The sequence below is a fragment of the Orcinus orca genome, chromosome 1 (assembly GCF_937001465.1).
Source record: "Orcinus orca chromosome 1, mOrcOrc1.1, whole genome shotgun sequence".
NCBI classification, from domain to species: Eukaryota; Metazoa; Chordata; class Mammalia; order Artiodactyla; family Delphinidae; genus Orcinus; species Orcinus orca.
This window is the reverse complement of record NC_064559.1, coordinates 101,392,823-101,408,002: the sequence shown is the minus strand read 5'-3', so window position 1 is coordinate 101,408,002 and position 15,180 is coordinate 101,392,823. Positions and strand designations below refer to the sequence as shown.

The 15,180-nt window shown below is 43.6% G+C and overlaps 3 protein-coding genes and 1 non-coding gene across 4 annotated transcripts; 2 read left to right on the top strand and 2 right to left on the bottom strand.

The window, feature by feature from the left end:
- Nucleotides 1-1,522: 1,522 nt before the first annotated feature.
- LOC101289533 (60S ribosomal protein L36-like) lies at nt 1,523-2,489 on the bottom strand. The gene has a single exon (XM_033414442.2). The coding sequence runs from the start codon at nt 1,895-1,897 to the stop codon at nt 1,577-1,579; it is 321 nt and encodes a 106-aa protein (XP_033270333.1). The 5' UTR covers nt 1,898-2,489; the 3' UTR covers nt 1,523-1,576.
- A 1-nt stretch (nt 2,490) lies between these two features.
- SNAPIN (SNAP associated protein) lies at nt 2,491-4,331 on the top strand. The gene is made up of 4 exons (XM_004284704.3): nt 2,491-2,719; nt 2,979-3,025; nt 3,266-3,384; nt 3,717-4,331. The coding sequence occupies exons 1-4, from the start codon at nt 2,577-2,579 to the stop codon at nt 3,816-3,818; spliced, it is 411 nt and encodes a 136-aa protein (XP_004284752.1). The 5' UTR covers nt 2,491-2,576; the 3' UTR covers nt 3,819-4,331.
- A 187-nt stretch (nt 4,332-4,518) lies between these two features.
- ILF2 (interleukin enhancer binding factor 2) lies at nt 4,519-11,225 on the bottom strand. Its single transcript, XM_004284702.3, has 14 exons — nt 11,128-11,225; nt 10,350-10,409; nt 10,091-10,133; nt 9,545-9,649; nt 9,097-9,174; nt 8,659-8,761; nt 8,018-8,083; nt 7,434-7,550; nt 6,866-6,944; nt 6,201-6,288; nt 5,703-5,764; nt 5,511-5,625; nt 5,200-5,290; nt 4,519-5,050 (listed from the first exon to the last, which is right to left on the bottom strand). Exons 1-14 carry the CDS (start codon nt 11,130-11,132, stop codon nt 4,890-4,892), a joined length of 1,173 nt encoding a protein of 390 aa, XP_004284750.1. The 5' UTR covers nt 11,133-11,225; the 3' UTR covers nt 4,519-4,889.
- Nucleotides 11,226-11,461: 236 nt separating this feature from the next.
- On the top strand, nt 11,462-11,533 carry TRNAM-CAU (transfer RNA methionine (anticodon CAU)). The gene has a single exon. It is a non-coding gene; the product is annotated as a tRNA-Met (tRNA).
- The last annotated feature ends 3,647 nt before the right edge of the window (nt 11,534-15,180 follow it).

The following is a 15,180-nucleotide window of genomic DNA, read 5'->3' as shown; positions in this document are numbered from 1 at the left end:
GCACGAAGTGCCTCATCCTGATTCTAAATTCCCTTCAGGGTGTACTGCAGGTCATTGACCACAGTGGCTAATGACTTGATTCTTATAGAACTGGCTAGTGGGCAACATTCTTTATTTTACAATCCTCTACCTTTCAGTCTTTATTTCAACCAAGGTTTGGGAGGCATTTCATGGCCAGCTTATTTCATGGTGCTAGGAATGCTCATTCCCATGTCAGGAAAGGATTTCATTGATAGGCCAATGTGCTATTACCGGACTAGGCCCTGTCAACAGTAACCAAAAGCCTCTGGACTGTGTCTTACTTGTTTGTTACGGTCTGGATAATGATTCGCTCTTGTTGTTTCTTCCTGTATCTAGAGTTACGCTATTACAATCATTGATCTTATAGAACTATACATTTGGTCAATTGTTTCAAGTTGCCTAGTCATCATTATTTTTATTGGAGGTTCAGTCACACATTTGGTAATGCAAGAAACAATTATCTTGTAAAATAGGCAGAATACAAGTAACATAGTTAGTAACATTAATGAGGTAATAAGTAAACATTTAAGCTAAGAAATTCCATTAGGTATCTTCCCCAGGTCATTTGACCTAGTCTGTCCTGCAAGCAATCTCTGTCGTTAAGGGAAATGATATATTGGTATTGTACATAAAGTTTACCAAAAATATCTGCACGTACAAGGTGAGTGGTGGGTCATCCTGATGCCTTACAGGATTGAGAAAGGAATGTTATCTTCTAAGGAGTTACATGGTTGGCGTCAGAAGAAGAAAAATTTATCTTTATGGTTGAGCTGGTATTTCTGACATTGGAGAGATCTGGTTAATGCATAATGCAGACGCACACTGCACACTAGAGGGAAGAAAAGAGGCCCAAACAGGGAGAGCTTTTTTTTTTTTTTTTACTAGACCAGCAGGGAATTCCCAAGCAGAGAACATTTTCATGTTTAAATTTTTCTTGTTTGCCTTAAAATAGGAGCTTTATTTCATCAAAGCTCAAGGCTGAACATTCTGGTGCCCATTTATTGTGAATCACTGGAACACATTAGGGCTTAAAGGACAGAGGGCTGTGCCTCTTGTTGAGAATTCAACAAGAGATGTAAACGCTCTGGAAAGCCATGAAAAACAAAAGAAAAGTAGGGAAACTTTTGTTGGTTTTTTTTGCGATACGCGGTCCTCACACTGTTGTGGCCTCTGTCGTTGCGGAGCACAGGCTCTGGACACGCAGACTCAGTGGCCATGGCTCACGGGTCCAGCCGCTCCGCGGCATGTGGGATCTTGCCGGTCCGGGCCACGAACCCGTGTGCTCTACATCGGCAAGCGGACTCTCAACCACTGCACCACCAGGGAAGCCCCAACTTTAACCATTTTTAAGTGTACAGTTCAGTGGCATTAAGTAAACTCACATTATGTAACTATCACCACTAGTAGTCTCTAGAACTTTTAAATCATCCCATACTGAAACTCTGTATCCATTAAGCAACAAGTCCCCATTTCCCCTTCCCCCCAGCCGCTGGCAACACTGTTCTTTTTTTTTTTTTTTTCTGGAAAAGTTTTATTGTGCATAGAGGGGAAGGGCTCAGTCCTTCTTGGCTGCCGTCTTCCTCATGGCGGCCAGGACATTGCTCAGCTCCTCTCTCTTCCTCTTGGCACGGATGTGTGTCCCCACCCTCTTCTTGATGAACTTGAGGGCCCACTTGTCCTTGGAGACCTTGAGCAGCTCCATGGCCCGCCGCTCATAAAGGGCAAAGCCGCACACCTCCCGGATCATGTCCCGCACAAACTTCGTGTGCTTGGTGAGGCGTCTGCGGCGGCGGCTGTGCCTCGGCTTGCTCACGTTCTTGGTCACCTTGTGGCCCGTGCTGAGGCCCACCACGGCCATGGGGTAGCGCAGAGCCATGGCTGCCGCTCCTCAATGGCTGCCGCTCCTCAATGGCTGCCACGGCGGAAGGGGCAACACTGTTCTGATCAGGAGATAGAACTACATTTTATCTCCATGAATTTGACTGTTCTACAAACCTCATACAAGCAGAATCATTAAATATTTGTCCTTCTGTGTCTGGCTTATTTCACTTAGCATAATGTCACGTTTAACGCATAGCATGTATCAGAATTTCATTCCTTCTTAAGGCTGAATAGTATTCAGATGCAGTTTTGCACATACTTTAGTGCCATTAAAAAATACACTTAAATTTAGAAATATACTATACTATGACTATCATCTGGCTTTCCCACAAAATTAACATGGGAAAGCTATGGACAACTGGGGACATAAGCATTTATTTTTCACCTTTGGAGAAAACAAAACGTACGCATCCCCAAAATGGTTCCTTCTAGCCCTTGAAATCTGGAGACTTTCAAAACCCGCCACTTCATGGTCTACAAAGAACTACAACTCCCGGTAGCTCTAGGGCCCGGCCCTTCGCCCCGCCCTGCTGGCTCCAGAAACTGCGTTTCCCAGAAATCCCAGGCCGGGGTCGGAGCTGGCACTCCCCGGGCGCTCCCTAGCGGCGCACTTCGGCGGGGTTTCAGTTCCCGGCGGCCCTCGCGGCAGGTTCCGGCCGTAAGGGCAGTTCGTGATGTCGGGAGCTGGTTCCGCCGCTGTGTCCGGGGCAGGAACCCCCGTGGCGGGGCCCGCAGGCCGCGACCTCTTCGCCGAGGGGCTCCTCGAGTTCCTGCGACCGGCTGTGCAGCAGCTTGACTCTCACGTCCACGCCGTCAGGTGCCCAAGAGGGAAGGCTGGGGCGGGACCTCTCCTCGATTTGGTTTTGTAGGGGCGGGGCCAAGAAAGGGCGGAGATAAGACGAGTTCGGCGTTTGGATGGGACTAAGAATTTGGGGAAACTGATTGGAGGCGGGGCAGACCGGCGGAGGGCCTGCCGGTGGGGGCAGAGGCTGGCTTTTCTGAGCACTTAGGAAACATAGGGGACTAGGTTTTTGAGTTCCATTAACTGACCGTGTAGGCCTTGTACCTCTTTGCAGAGAGAGCCAAGTAGAGCTCCGGGAACAAATTGACAACCTAGCTACCGGTGAGTAAGCATCCCTGTATACCCGGGATCCTACAACTCACTATAGGACCTTATGTTTTGCCAACCTCTGGGGCTGGGTTTCTGTCACTTGCTTCCAGGGCTGCCGATGGATTCCTCTTAAGTTTCTAGTGACTGTGCCCATGTGGCACAAGAGTGCTTTCCATAGCATTTACTAGCTTACTTGTTCCAAGAACGAGAAGGCCATTAGGTGTTTAGTTGCATCTTCCTTCCATTTCCCAGAACTGTGCCGTATCAATGAGGATCAGAAAGTGGCCCTGGATCTCGACCCCTATGTGAAGAAGCTCCTTAATGCCCGGCGACGAGTCGTCTTGGTTAATAACATCCTACAGAATGCCCAGGTAAAGGAATTTCCTACCAACAGTAATTCTTTGTTCTTCTAAGTCCTTAAGGTATTCTCCGATTTTCAAGGGGTGTCATGAAGTCCCCAACACAGCGAAAGTCACCGTAATTTTTAGTCTTTTTGGGGAAAGGGAGTTGTCAACTAATGCCAGCCAAAATAGAACTTACTGTTCTTATTCTTAACCCCCAATTACTCTCATTTATGTTCTTACATACCTTAGAAGACGTAACGTTGAGATGAAGCAAGCCTAAGATATTTTCCAGCCTAGTTGACAGCAAGCTCAAATCCTTTCACAGAGCAGTTAATTTGATTCCCAATCTTGTTTTGTAGGAACGGCTGAGGCGGCTAAACCACAGTGTTGCCAAGGAAACAGCCCGAAGGAGGGCAATGCTGGATTCAGGAGTTTACCCCCCTGGTTCCCCAAGCAAGTAACAGGCCAGAAGATGGGCCCATGGCCACAGAATAGCACAAATACCATTCCCCGGCTGCCTGTTTCCTCCAGGACTGCCTGTAGGTGTTGGGACATCAAAAGGGCAGCCCTGTGGTTTGTTGGAAGCACTTCAGTCTTACCCATTTATGTGGGGCCCAAAGAAACCTGTGTAGAGCAGGACTCAGGATCCCAAAGGATTTATTATGGTTCTTGCTTCCAAGAATGAGCTGAGGCCTCTACATTTTTTTTTTTTTTAAGCTCCATACTCAAGGCCCACCTCCTCTACCATCTCCGGGCCTCATTAACAAGGGAGGGGCTTCCTCTATTACGTGCGAGGTTGTTGGACCTGGGCAGAATGTCCTCTACCTGTGACTTCCAATATTCCTTTGTTTACACTAGAAAGGGCAGGCAAAGTCAAGGTGAATGACCACCTACCTTCTTTTGTTGACTGCACTGGCTTGACCACTGTAGCAGTGTTACTAAAACCATTTAATTCAATAAATGCTTAAATGGTATTCCAGTTTACTCTGGTATATGGAAAGGTTCCAAGAGTCTTCTGCATTAATTCAAATATAGATTCAAATTGAGATCTAGTGTTCACAATGAAAAAACTCAAGTATCATTTTCAATGAAGAGTTCATAAAGCAAAAAAAAGGAAGCAAAACAGCTTGCCAGATACCAAGGAAAAACAAGACCAAGAGCCCTACTAGGAAGTACTTTAATCTTTTTTCTTAGTAAAAAAAAAAATTGCAAACACTTACAGTTCACAACATTTCAACAACAAAGTACTGGTTGAGAGAGGTTTCCAGAAGCTCGGGATTCTAGAGTATTAGGGATAAAAGTTGGTACCCTGCTTCACTATAGATGGATGGCATAGGTCATAAATGGGAGACTTCTGGCTACTAAGCCAGTTTCAGAATGCAGTGGAATGACAATTCCTTCTATAGTGTCCTCTGAATCTTCCTTCCTGTCTCCCCTATCCCTCAGAAATGCCACCACATAAAGCCCAGCAGCAGTTAGCTTAGGCTCCAGTCTTCTCCTTGGGTAAGAAAGGGGGTGAAGAGACAGGGAGGTCATTCCTGAGTCTCCATGCTTTCCTCTTCCTCTCCTTGAGGTGGCTCTTCTGTATTCTCCTCCTCTTCCTCTCCTTCCTTCTTCTCTGGTGGCTTCTCATAAGCCTTTTCTGAAGGTGTCACTATCACTCCATCCCAGGTAGATATTTCAGAAGCAAGATCTAGAAGAGAAAAAAGGTGACTTCAGACAAGTAGCCCAACATACAAGTCGTGACCCACACAGTGGAAACAGTAAGACATGAGTAGTGTAGAGTTTCTTTGTAGATCACAGAGTACCGTAAAGAACCCCTGTCCCACAGTGGTCACTCACAGCTGGCATCACCCTCCTGGCCAAGGATCTTCCTAAAGCCACCATGTGAGAGGATTCGGACCAGAGTCTGAGCTGTGTAGCAGACCATATCCTGAGGCAGAGCACAGTAAGGGTAAATTAGCAATGAAAATCAAAATACCTTATTTGACTAACATTCTCATGAAAAGTGAGATAAAAACAACTTCTAATTTCAAGACCAAAGTCTGTGAGAACCCCCAAATCCCTGACCACTAAAAACCACATTCCCTTTGCCTTCTGACCAGATATTCAAGAGTGGGGCACAACAGACCATTTCAGAGCTGTCCCAATACCTGCTGTTCCAGAGTCATGACTGTGTGTACTCTGAAGTTGCCACTCTCACAGGGGTCAGTGATACCCACCGACCCTGGCAGGAAGAGTCCTGCAGCCAGAATCTGCAAGCATCGTCTGAAACATGGAGAGGTATCAGAAGAACACACAAGACAGCTTACATCCAGCCCCAAACCCAAAGCAGCATGCTATACCTGTAGGCCACATTTAGGGCCAAAGGCTGTCTGGTGGGGTTGTTCATCACAGCATAGTGCCCCTAGAAGAAAGTGAATCTGGTAGGTGTGCCATAAAGTGGCAATTCTATCTTCAAACAAAACTTTAAACCATCAAGAAGAAAACTGGTTAATGTCTAGCTAAAATTTTAACGCTGAGAAGCAGTTCTGAAATGACTGCTCGTTCAGTAATTTCTCTCCATTACCACATTAATGAAATGACAGCAGTAATGAGAAAAACAAAGGTGCAGTAATAACTACTCATTTACCTGAATACTCCAAAAGCCCAAAGAAATAATAAACATTGAATCTTTATTGGATTACTTGTCCACTAATGAGATTTCTTTGTTTTTCTTTCCCCTTTCCGCCCCTCCCCCCATTTCTTTTTAATCTGTACCAAATTTCATATTCTGGTAGGTTTCAGAGGAACTACTGTAACATAGGGAGGATCAGGAATTCCAATTGCCCTTCATTACTTACAAGTAGGTCAAGTATCCAGGGAGTGAGGGGCTCAAAGCCAGGGAAACGAATCCTCAGGTCCTTCAGCAGCCTGATGAGCACTTTAACTCTGAAGGTAAGAGGAACCAGGATTAAAAGTAATAACGGATCATGAAACAAACTAGTGAATATAACAAAAAGGAAACAAACTCACAGATATAGAGAACAAACTAGTGGTTACCAGTGGGGAGAGGGAAGAGGGGAGGGGCAAAATAGGAATAGGGGATTAAGAGGTACAAACTACTATGTATAAAATAAGCTACAAGGATATACTGTACAACATGGGGGATACAGCCAATATTTTATAAGAACTATAGATGGAGTATAACCTTTAAAAATTGTGAATTACTATGTCGTATACCTGTAACATAATACTGTACATCAACTATAACTAAAAAAAAAATAAAGTAATAAGATTTTTTACTTCCACACCTAAGGTACAGAGATGAAGCTATTTCCAGAACTATACATTCCCTCCCCTCAACCTAAGTTTGCTTACTTAAGGTAAAAATCAAAATCCAGACAGAAGATCACAGCCAAAAATGTTCTGTGAGAGGAAGTATTGGGGTGGGGGGGTGGGGTATCCTGCTGTTCAATGTAGTTAGAAGGATTAGGATATATCTTCACTCAAACAGGGAGGGACTCACGTAGACTGAGAAGCATTTTCCTCAAACCAGCGGGCATGTCGGATGGCTGCTAAGGCACTCTGCAACACCTTGATATCCACTAGAAGACAAGCATGACATCCACCAAGATGAAACATTCCCATTACTGAGCAAGCAATTCAATCCCACTGCCATAGTCCAAGAATGTGAAAGGAGGACAGGATAACAGAGTAATTCCTTAAACCACCCCCCGTGTTCCCCAGATCAGCAAGTCACCTGTCCAAAAATCACTATTCCTCCCCCAAACCAAATCTGGAAGCATGAAAGAGCCCCAATTTTCTCTGAAAGCCTACCCCCTCCATAAATATTTCCTCAGTCCTTTTTCTTAAATCGTCAAACTGCTTTCTTGGCCATGCTGGCTTTGACAATTTCACTAGCAAGCTGGTAAAAACTGTTTCCAAATTACAGAGGAAGACAGCAAAGTTTGGGGGTAAACATAGTTTGTTGCTATTCCATATGTGACCTTTTGGGACCTAAGTAAACTCAACAACACTTTATACCATGTTTTGAATTTCCCCAAATTTAACAGCAACAGAATAAAAAGACTAACAGTGGAGTTCTGGGTCCAGTTTTCGGAGATTGGGTGGCACTGTTGTAATGAGAATCTTCACTGTAGCATCAGAAGAACTGATTTCAAAGCCAGTTTCATTGGTCAGCATGGTCAAAACTGCAAAAAGAAAAATCGAAAGCTGAAACTCATATTTCCATTAGATGACCAAAGGTAAATCCAGGATGAGGGTGGGGGAACAGATAGGGTTTTTAAAGTTTATTTACTTATTTATCTTTCTGGCCGCACTGTGCGGCATGTGGGATCTTAATTCCCCGACCAAGGATGGAACCCATGCCCCCTGCATTGGGAGCTGGGTATCTTAACCACTAGACCACCAGGGAAGTCCCCTAGATCGATTTTTAAAAACACCAACAGTCCAGAATCAGAACTGAGAATACAGAGTTTAAAAGTAACGGACATCAACTGGATTTTGAACGCTGGCGAACTCTGCCCAAAACTTCCCCAACCTAAAACTCTGCATTCACTCTTCCTTCTAGCCTGACCTGACTTTGTTAAAATGACATTATAATCATAGAACTGGCTCCTGTGACCACTAAATTACATGTTCAGCAACAAACTCAAACCTTCAGAAGGATCCTGTGCCCTTAGGCTCTCCACGACCTTGTTCCCTAGTGCAGCAACGGCTTCCACTAGATTGAAACAACAAGAGATAATGAAGATTACAATTATTTATGTAGATTTTTCTATACATCTCTGCACTCTGATTTCTGCTGGAGCAAGGACAAGCAGCTGAATGAAACTTTTACAAGGGGAAGCTAACACCTGGACAGAGAAATTGGAAGGCTCAGGGAACAGGACACCTCCTCCTATATACACACACCTTTTTCCACAGCAGGGTTTCTTGTCAGTGGGACTAATGCCATATTGGCCTGGATAATTCTTTGTTTGGGGTTGGGAGGTAGCATCTGTCTTGTGTACTGCAGAATGCTTAGCAGCAACCCTGGCCTCTACTCAAAAACATTAGCCCCAAAACATCTCCAGACAATGCCAAATATCCCCTGGGGAGCAAAATCACCCCCAGTTGAGAAACACTGCCTTATAGTAACTGGCCATATTCTTTCAGATACAACACACATTAAAAAACTAAATTTCCCATTTGTCTTCCAAACAGCCTTTCTCACAAGAAATTTGGGCTTTAAAGATCCCTATGCCTCAAATCCAACTACTGTGTTCTGCTCCTAAGGCCAGAGAGAGGTACACTCACATGTTGGCAAAATCTTTAGGATCACCACCAGGTCAGCCACATTGTGTCCTGTAGTCATCGTTCCCTTTTTATATGATCCGACTTGTCGGACTTCTTCAATTTGCTGTTGGAAAAGGGATTTCAAGAAGAAAACTCAGAAGTGAGAAGACTGCCTAGTTCCCCTCAGAACTCAGTTACAACACAGCTTATTACCCGGATTTGGAAGTAGCAGAGTTCAAATCATATCCCCAAATAAGCACATGAAAAGCCTGGTTCATCATGGTTAGCTGACAGTAACGATCTAAGTCTGGTCCCCAAGATCAGCACTACAAAGGAATTCCACTGTACTTTTCTATTTTAAGAGTGGCTTTGAATAGGCATCTGCAGAAATAAGAGACAGGAGCCAAGGAAACTTCCACAAGGCTCCCCTTTCCTAGGACTAAATCATCAAAAACTCACCACTTCAAATGTCCCTGGAGCCACAATCAAATTGTCAATCACATTGTTAATTTTTGTCACCAGAGAAAGGATAGAGGCCTGAAAGACAGCAGGAAACAAAAATACCCTCAGGTGAAACACTGTAAGCAACTTCTCACCAAGCTTGAATATTTTCCCTTAATCCCTTCAACAGGAGATGAAGCAATACCTGCACGGGCTCTGAGAATATCCTGACCCTTCCAGCCTTGAATACTTTTTGATCCCAAAGATAGATTCCCCAGTAAAAATATGAATGCACATGTAATTTGTTTATATATTCACCTGGCGCTCTCCCTCTACCCACAAAGAGAAATAAGGAGAACGATTAAACTTTCTGTGGAGTTTAGGCTCTGATAACAGTAACCTCACCAGTACTTATTTACTTCTTTAGCTTTCTTTGAGGAACCTCAGGAAGGAAGCCAAAATATACCTGTTCAGCAGAGTTAGGAGCAAGGTCCTGATTCCTCTTCAGCAAGGCCTCACTGAAGGAAGTTTCATCAGGCGCTGGCTTGACCCGGGGAAAGGCCATTTCACACTAAACCAGAAATAAACAACTACATACTACTTACCAAAAATAATATACAATAGAGATTTTCTTTCCGTTGCCACAACACAAAAAAATTGAAAACAGAAAATTCTACAGCACTTATTTTTACTCCTTAAGATGTTCAAACAAGGACAGAAGCTGGAGGGAATATCCATAATTTAAGCTCCTACTACTGTTACACTAACAGATAAGCCAGAGATACCATTAACTGTTCAGAACAAAGATTATAACCATGTTACTGCCCACTGTGGCCGAGGGACTGTCTTCCCCTTCCAGCTTACACTGTTTACGTATGTAAAGCGACACACGGCTGACTCAAACCCACCCCCAACTCCACTCACTAATCCCTTTCTCTGCAACTACCACCTGACTTCATTAATAGGGAGACGCTGGGCTCAACCACAGTTGAACAATGGCTAAGGTACTCACCAAATAGAAATCAAATGGGATATGTGGCACAAAGGGCCTGAACCTAAAATACGAAAAACAATCCAAATTACTCACCACAGAAATCAAACCGATTGCGCATAATGGGGCCAAACTCATTTACCAGGAGAGCATGCAAAGAATGCTTCTAACCCACAGCTGGATCTCACAAAGGCAGGTAAGATTAGTCCACTCCAAACTCCTATTCAGATGACTGAAATGGAAACTAACAGCTGCAGAGATGCTAAAAACTGGCACTCACCCTCCTCCGGGGCCTCCTCTGGAACCAAAGCGCCCGCCGCGACCGCGGCCTCTGTCACCCCTAGAAATGCATGAATAGATTTTAACTTTGTTTTGACCTCGTTGAAGCAGTCTCCACCATACCGGCCACATGATTTCGAGTTAGCCTACCTCCATCGCTCTGCACTTCCCTTTGGAAGCCAAGCGATCCCATTCCCACTTACACTTCTCCCCCCCAATCCAAGTGCCCAGCCTCATCCCCCATGACCTCCGCCTTCTGGATAAATTAATCACATCAAACCTCACATTGAATGCTGACGGGGCTCAGTGAGCCCTACAAGAAATGCCCCATAATTGCTGGGACACTCCAACCCTAAGACTTCAGAGACTAACGTGACTGCTCATTTATTCGTTCACGTGGTAAAAGCATCAGGCATATCCTATATGTCAAGCACTTGGCACTGAGGATGCATGAGGCACGTTCCAGCCTTCTCAGTCTAGATCGGGGGGGTGGGGAGTGCCCCTCCTGGGACCTGAGGACACCCCCTCATCTGAACACCCCAGAGACCGAAGTGTCGAACCTGCCTACCCACTCCTGGGCCCCACCCCCATCCCCGGCCCGAGTTTCCCCGCCTCCTCGGGCCCCGACCTCCCCCACTCTCCCAGCCCAGGAGCTCTCAGGTTTCCGTGCAGCCCCTAGATACACGGCCCTTTCAAGTCCTCCGACTTCTTTCAGCCCAACTTCCCACAGTTTTCGGTCGAATACCCGAAACCTCTCTAGAGCACCCCACAGCCCTTACCTCATGGCGTCCTAGAGTCCGAACAATGGAGGCCACACCAACCGCCCCTTTCCTCCGAGGAGCAGACAACTGGAGAGGCGGCCTGCCGGCGTGTCCCAACAAACTCCGGCGCGATTGGCTCCCGCCGTACTCCGCCGCTTGTGCCTATTGGTTTACTTTGGTAAACCGGCTTATGAACCAATGAAAAGCGCCTACTGTGTCAGGAACTAGCCAATAAGAACGGACTTGACAGTAACGACTTTTGCAGACACTAGGGGGTGCTGTGTAAATAAATCAGGATGGGTAGCATTCAGAAAACTTTCTGTACAGTTCATGGAAAATTATTTTTCGAGGTAGCAGAGTGGCGCAGCGGAAGCGTGCTGGGCCCATAACCCAGAGGTCGATGGATCGAAACCATCCTCTGCTATCGGTGTGCTTCCTTGTTTTTCCTTCCTAGCAGTTTTAATTTTAAATTTCTTCAATAAATGTAACAGCCATACTCCTACTTTTTCCTCTCTCAAAAATGCAGGCTTTAGAAGCTGTTTTTGCCATCAGCAAGCGAAATGGAACAGGAAGGGACTTTATGTGACTGTGAACACTACACGTTTGGATGTGGTTCACAGAGGCTAGAAACTTTAGGCAGGAGAAGCGGCTTTGAGTATGTATATTGATTGAATCGGAGGGGGAAAATACTGATGGTGAGGGACTAGCAGGGAAACTGAGACAGCCTTTGCAAAGAGAGCTCAGAAAAAGAGCGCAAGGGAAGTGACAGGAGAGAAGGACCAGACCCCCTGCCATTTGCCCAGTTTCCCCTCATTTCTCTTTTCCTCACTCTACAACCTCTCTGGCGGATTTCACCCTTATACGAAGTTTCACAGCCACAGATATGGATATACTATGGTTGCATTTACATCAAGCATATTACTATGTGCTTTTCGTCCTTCTATAATCCTGTTTCTCCCCCTTCTTGCCTTGTTTTGCATTGATTACTATTTATTATTCCTTCCCTGCCTCTGTCAATTGGGAGTTACACACTCTTTTTCTACTCTTTTAGTGGTTACCCTAAAAATTACAACGTGCCTCCTTGAACTGGCAAGGTCTAATTTTATGTAATACTTTTACCCTCCTCGTGAAAAATGAAGGAATACTTTAATTCCATTTGCCACCGTCACTCCCTCCAGAACTATATATATTGTTGTGTAACTTTTTAAAGTACTATATTGATACTGATATACTAATTGTAGTATTATTTACTACAGCAAAATGCACAGATCTTAAGTCCACAGATCGATTAATTTTGAGTAATGTATTCTGCCCATCACACAGATTAACATAAAGAACATTTTTATCACCTCAAAAAATTCACTCATACCCCTTTGCCCTTCCCTTAGAGACAATCACTATTCCAATTTCTATTATCATAGATTAGTTTCGTCTATTCTTCCCATAAATGGACTCACACCCTATGTACTCTTTTTTGTCTAGCTTCTTTTGCTTGACACATTTCAAGATTCTTCCATGTTTTTGCATTTATCAGCAATTTGTTCCTTTTTATTTCGGAGTAGCATGCCATTGCATAAATATTTCACAGTTTGTTTACCCACTCTCCTGTTGATGAATTCAGGACCTCCAACTGGCTGAGACACAGGCGAGCACATCTGGGCTCTTTCCACTTTGGAGCCATTATGTATAAAGCAGCTATGACCATTTTTGTACAACATTCTTGCGGTGAGATGCAATTGTTCCTCTTGGGTAAGTGTAGGTGTATACGTTTACAGAATTTAAATTCCGTGTATATGTTCAATCCCACAAGACATTAATGCTTATTAATTAAAGCAGTGGTCGTTGAGATTTGCCATTTTTAATGCTCTTTATTCCTTCCTGTATCCCCAACACTCATCTGGAGTAATATTCCTTCCGCTTGAGAATTAGTGCCCTTCTGCTGGTGGCTAACTTTCTTGGTTTTGGTTTTTCTGAATACATCTTTATTTCACCTTTGTTTTTGAAGGACATTTTCTCTAGATATGTAATTCTAAATTGGAAGTCATTTTCTTTCAGCACATTTATAATATTATTTTACTATTTTATGGCTTCCATTTTTGCTGTGAGAAAAATGTTGTTAATCAAATGGTTGCTCCTCCGAAGGCAACCAATCCTCTTTTTTCTGCCTATTTTTAAGATTTTATATTTGGTTTAATTTCCTGCAGCTTCACTCTGATGGCTCCAGGTATGGATTTCTTTTTTTTCTAATCTTGAGATCTGCTGAACTTCTTGAATCTGTGGCTTGATGTATTTCATTTATTTTTTTAAGTTTCTCAGCCATTATCTCTTTAAATATTGCTTCTACCCTATTATTTCCCCCCCTCCTAAGCTCCAAATAAAGGTGTGTCAGACTTTCTCATGGTATCCTTTATATCTCCAACCCCCTCTTTTATATTTTTCATTCCTTTGTATCCATGCTTCATTCTGAGTGGTTTCTTCTGTCCTTTCTTCCAATTCATTACTTACTCCTCAGTTGAGTCCAACTTGCTCTTAAACTCATGAATTGGTTCTTAATTTTGGCTTTTGACTATTTCAGGTCTGGATTTTCTGTTTACTTCTGGTTTATCCTACTCCTAGGTTTCCCCTAGGAGTGCAGCCTTTCAGGATCCTAACCCTAAATAGGAAGGTGGTTTACCTAAGTAATTACCTCTGGGGACATTTGGACTCCAAATTTTGTCTCACTTGCCCCACACAGCCTATTTTCTGCCACCAATTTTGGATCAGCGAATGACTCTAGGGTAAAAGCTCTCCTATTGCTGGTCTGCTTTCCTGTCCTTTCATGCTCTCACTGTCTTTTAGTTCGTTTATTTTAAAAAGCATTTCATCTAACATTTTTAGTTGTCTGCAGCTCAGCTTGAGGATTGGACAAATTATTTAAGTCACCATTGTTGAAAGAGAAGCTCAATTACTAAGTTGGATTTCTAGTCTAGTTCTCCTGAGCTCCAGTTCCACTAATCCAATGGCCTATTGGACACCTCCACTTGGATATCTACAGGCACTTCAAAAGCAATAAACTAAAATGGTTATCTTCGCCCCGAAACCTTTCAGCTTCTTTTAGCTTCTCAACTAATGAGTCAATGTCACCTAGATTTCAGTTATTTGTATGTTCTTCCTGAATTCCAGTTGATTCTACTTAAAAAGCATCTCCCTATAGTGAACAAGACCGTATTATACATTTAAAAATTTGTTAAGAGGGTAGATCTCATGCTAGGTGTTCTTAACACACACTCACGTGCACACACACACACACAAAAGGACACAAGGAAATGTTTGGAGGTGATGGAAATGTTTATTACCTTGGTGTTGTGGTGATGTTTCATGGGCATATGCATATGTCCAAACTCATCAAATTGTATACATTAAATATGTACAGCTTATGGTATAACAATCATATCTCAATAAAACTTAAAAAAAATTTTTCCAACCTCCTATCTACCTCTATAGCCTCTGGAGCCCTCGTTATAGAACAAAGACATTATGCCTGTCCCACAAAAGCTTGCATGATCTGCCCTCTGCTGCCTTTTCTTGCCTCTCCTCCTCAGTCATTCTTACACCCATAAACCTTACATCCTAGATAGATCAGGGTTGAAAACATGCACTGCTAATGAAGCCAGTAACGCAAATGAGTGAACAGGGTGAATAGGAACCGTGATGAGCTAGACTCACTTCAAAGAAGGAATGGATACTTGGTTCCAGATTACTGTTCATGGAGAGATGCAGGACCTAGATTACCAGCTCTCCAATATTTCAAGACAAGTCAGAATTCCAAATATTCATGTGCCATCTGCTGATTTTAAAATGTGGGCAATTAAATTATATATATAATATACATATATAATATATAACATATATATATTTGAGAGAGAGAATACATGCCAGACAAAACATGCCTGCCGTCTGAAGTTGGTCCATGGGCTACTGTTTGCTCTAGACCATAAGAATATTCAAAATTCTCCTAAATATGTAGGAAACAGACTTCAGTATTCTGCTGTCTCTGCACAGAATACCTTTCTCATCCTCCTACCCTTGTTG

Excerpts from the sequence above, each read along its gene's own strand:
- LOC101289533 (XM_033414442.2), bottom strand. The coding sequence starts at position 1,897 with ATGGCTCTGCGCTACCCCATGGCCGTGGTGGGCCTCAGCACGGGCCAC.
- SNAPIN (XM_004284704.3), top strand. The coding sequence starts at position 2,577 with ATGTCGGGAGCTGGTTCCGCCGCTGTGTCCGGGGCAGGAACCCCCGTG. Across the intron at positions 2,720-2,978 it reads TCTCACGTCCACGCCGTCAG|AGAGAGCCAAGTAGAGCTCC; the intron begins GTGCCCAAGAGG and ends ACCTCTTTGCAG. Across the intron at positions 3,026-3,265 it reads AATTGACAACCTAGCTACCG|AACTGTGCCGTATCAATGAG; the intron begins GTGAGTAAGCAT and ends TCCATTTCCCAG.
- ILF2 (XM_004284702.3), bottom strand. Across the intron at positions 6,945-7,433 it reads ACTGGACCCAGAACTCCACT|TGGATATCAAGGTGTTGCAG; the intron begins GTTAGTCTTTTT and ends CTTGTCTTCTAG. Across the intron at positions 5,765-6,200 it reads CCTGGATACTTGACCTACTT|GGGCACTATGCTGTGATGAA; the intron begins GTAAGTAATGAA and ends ACTTTCTTCTAG.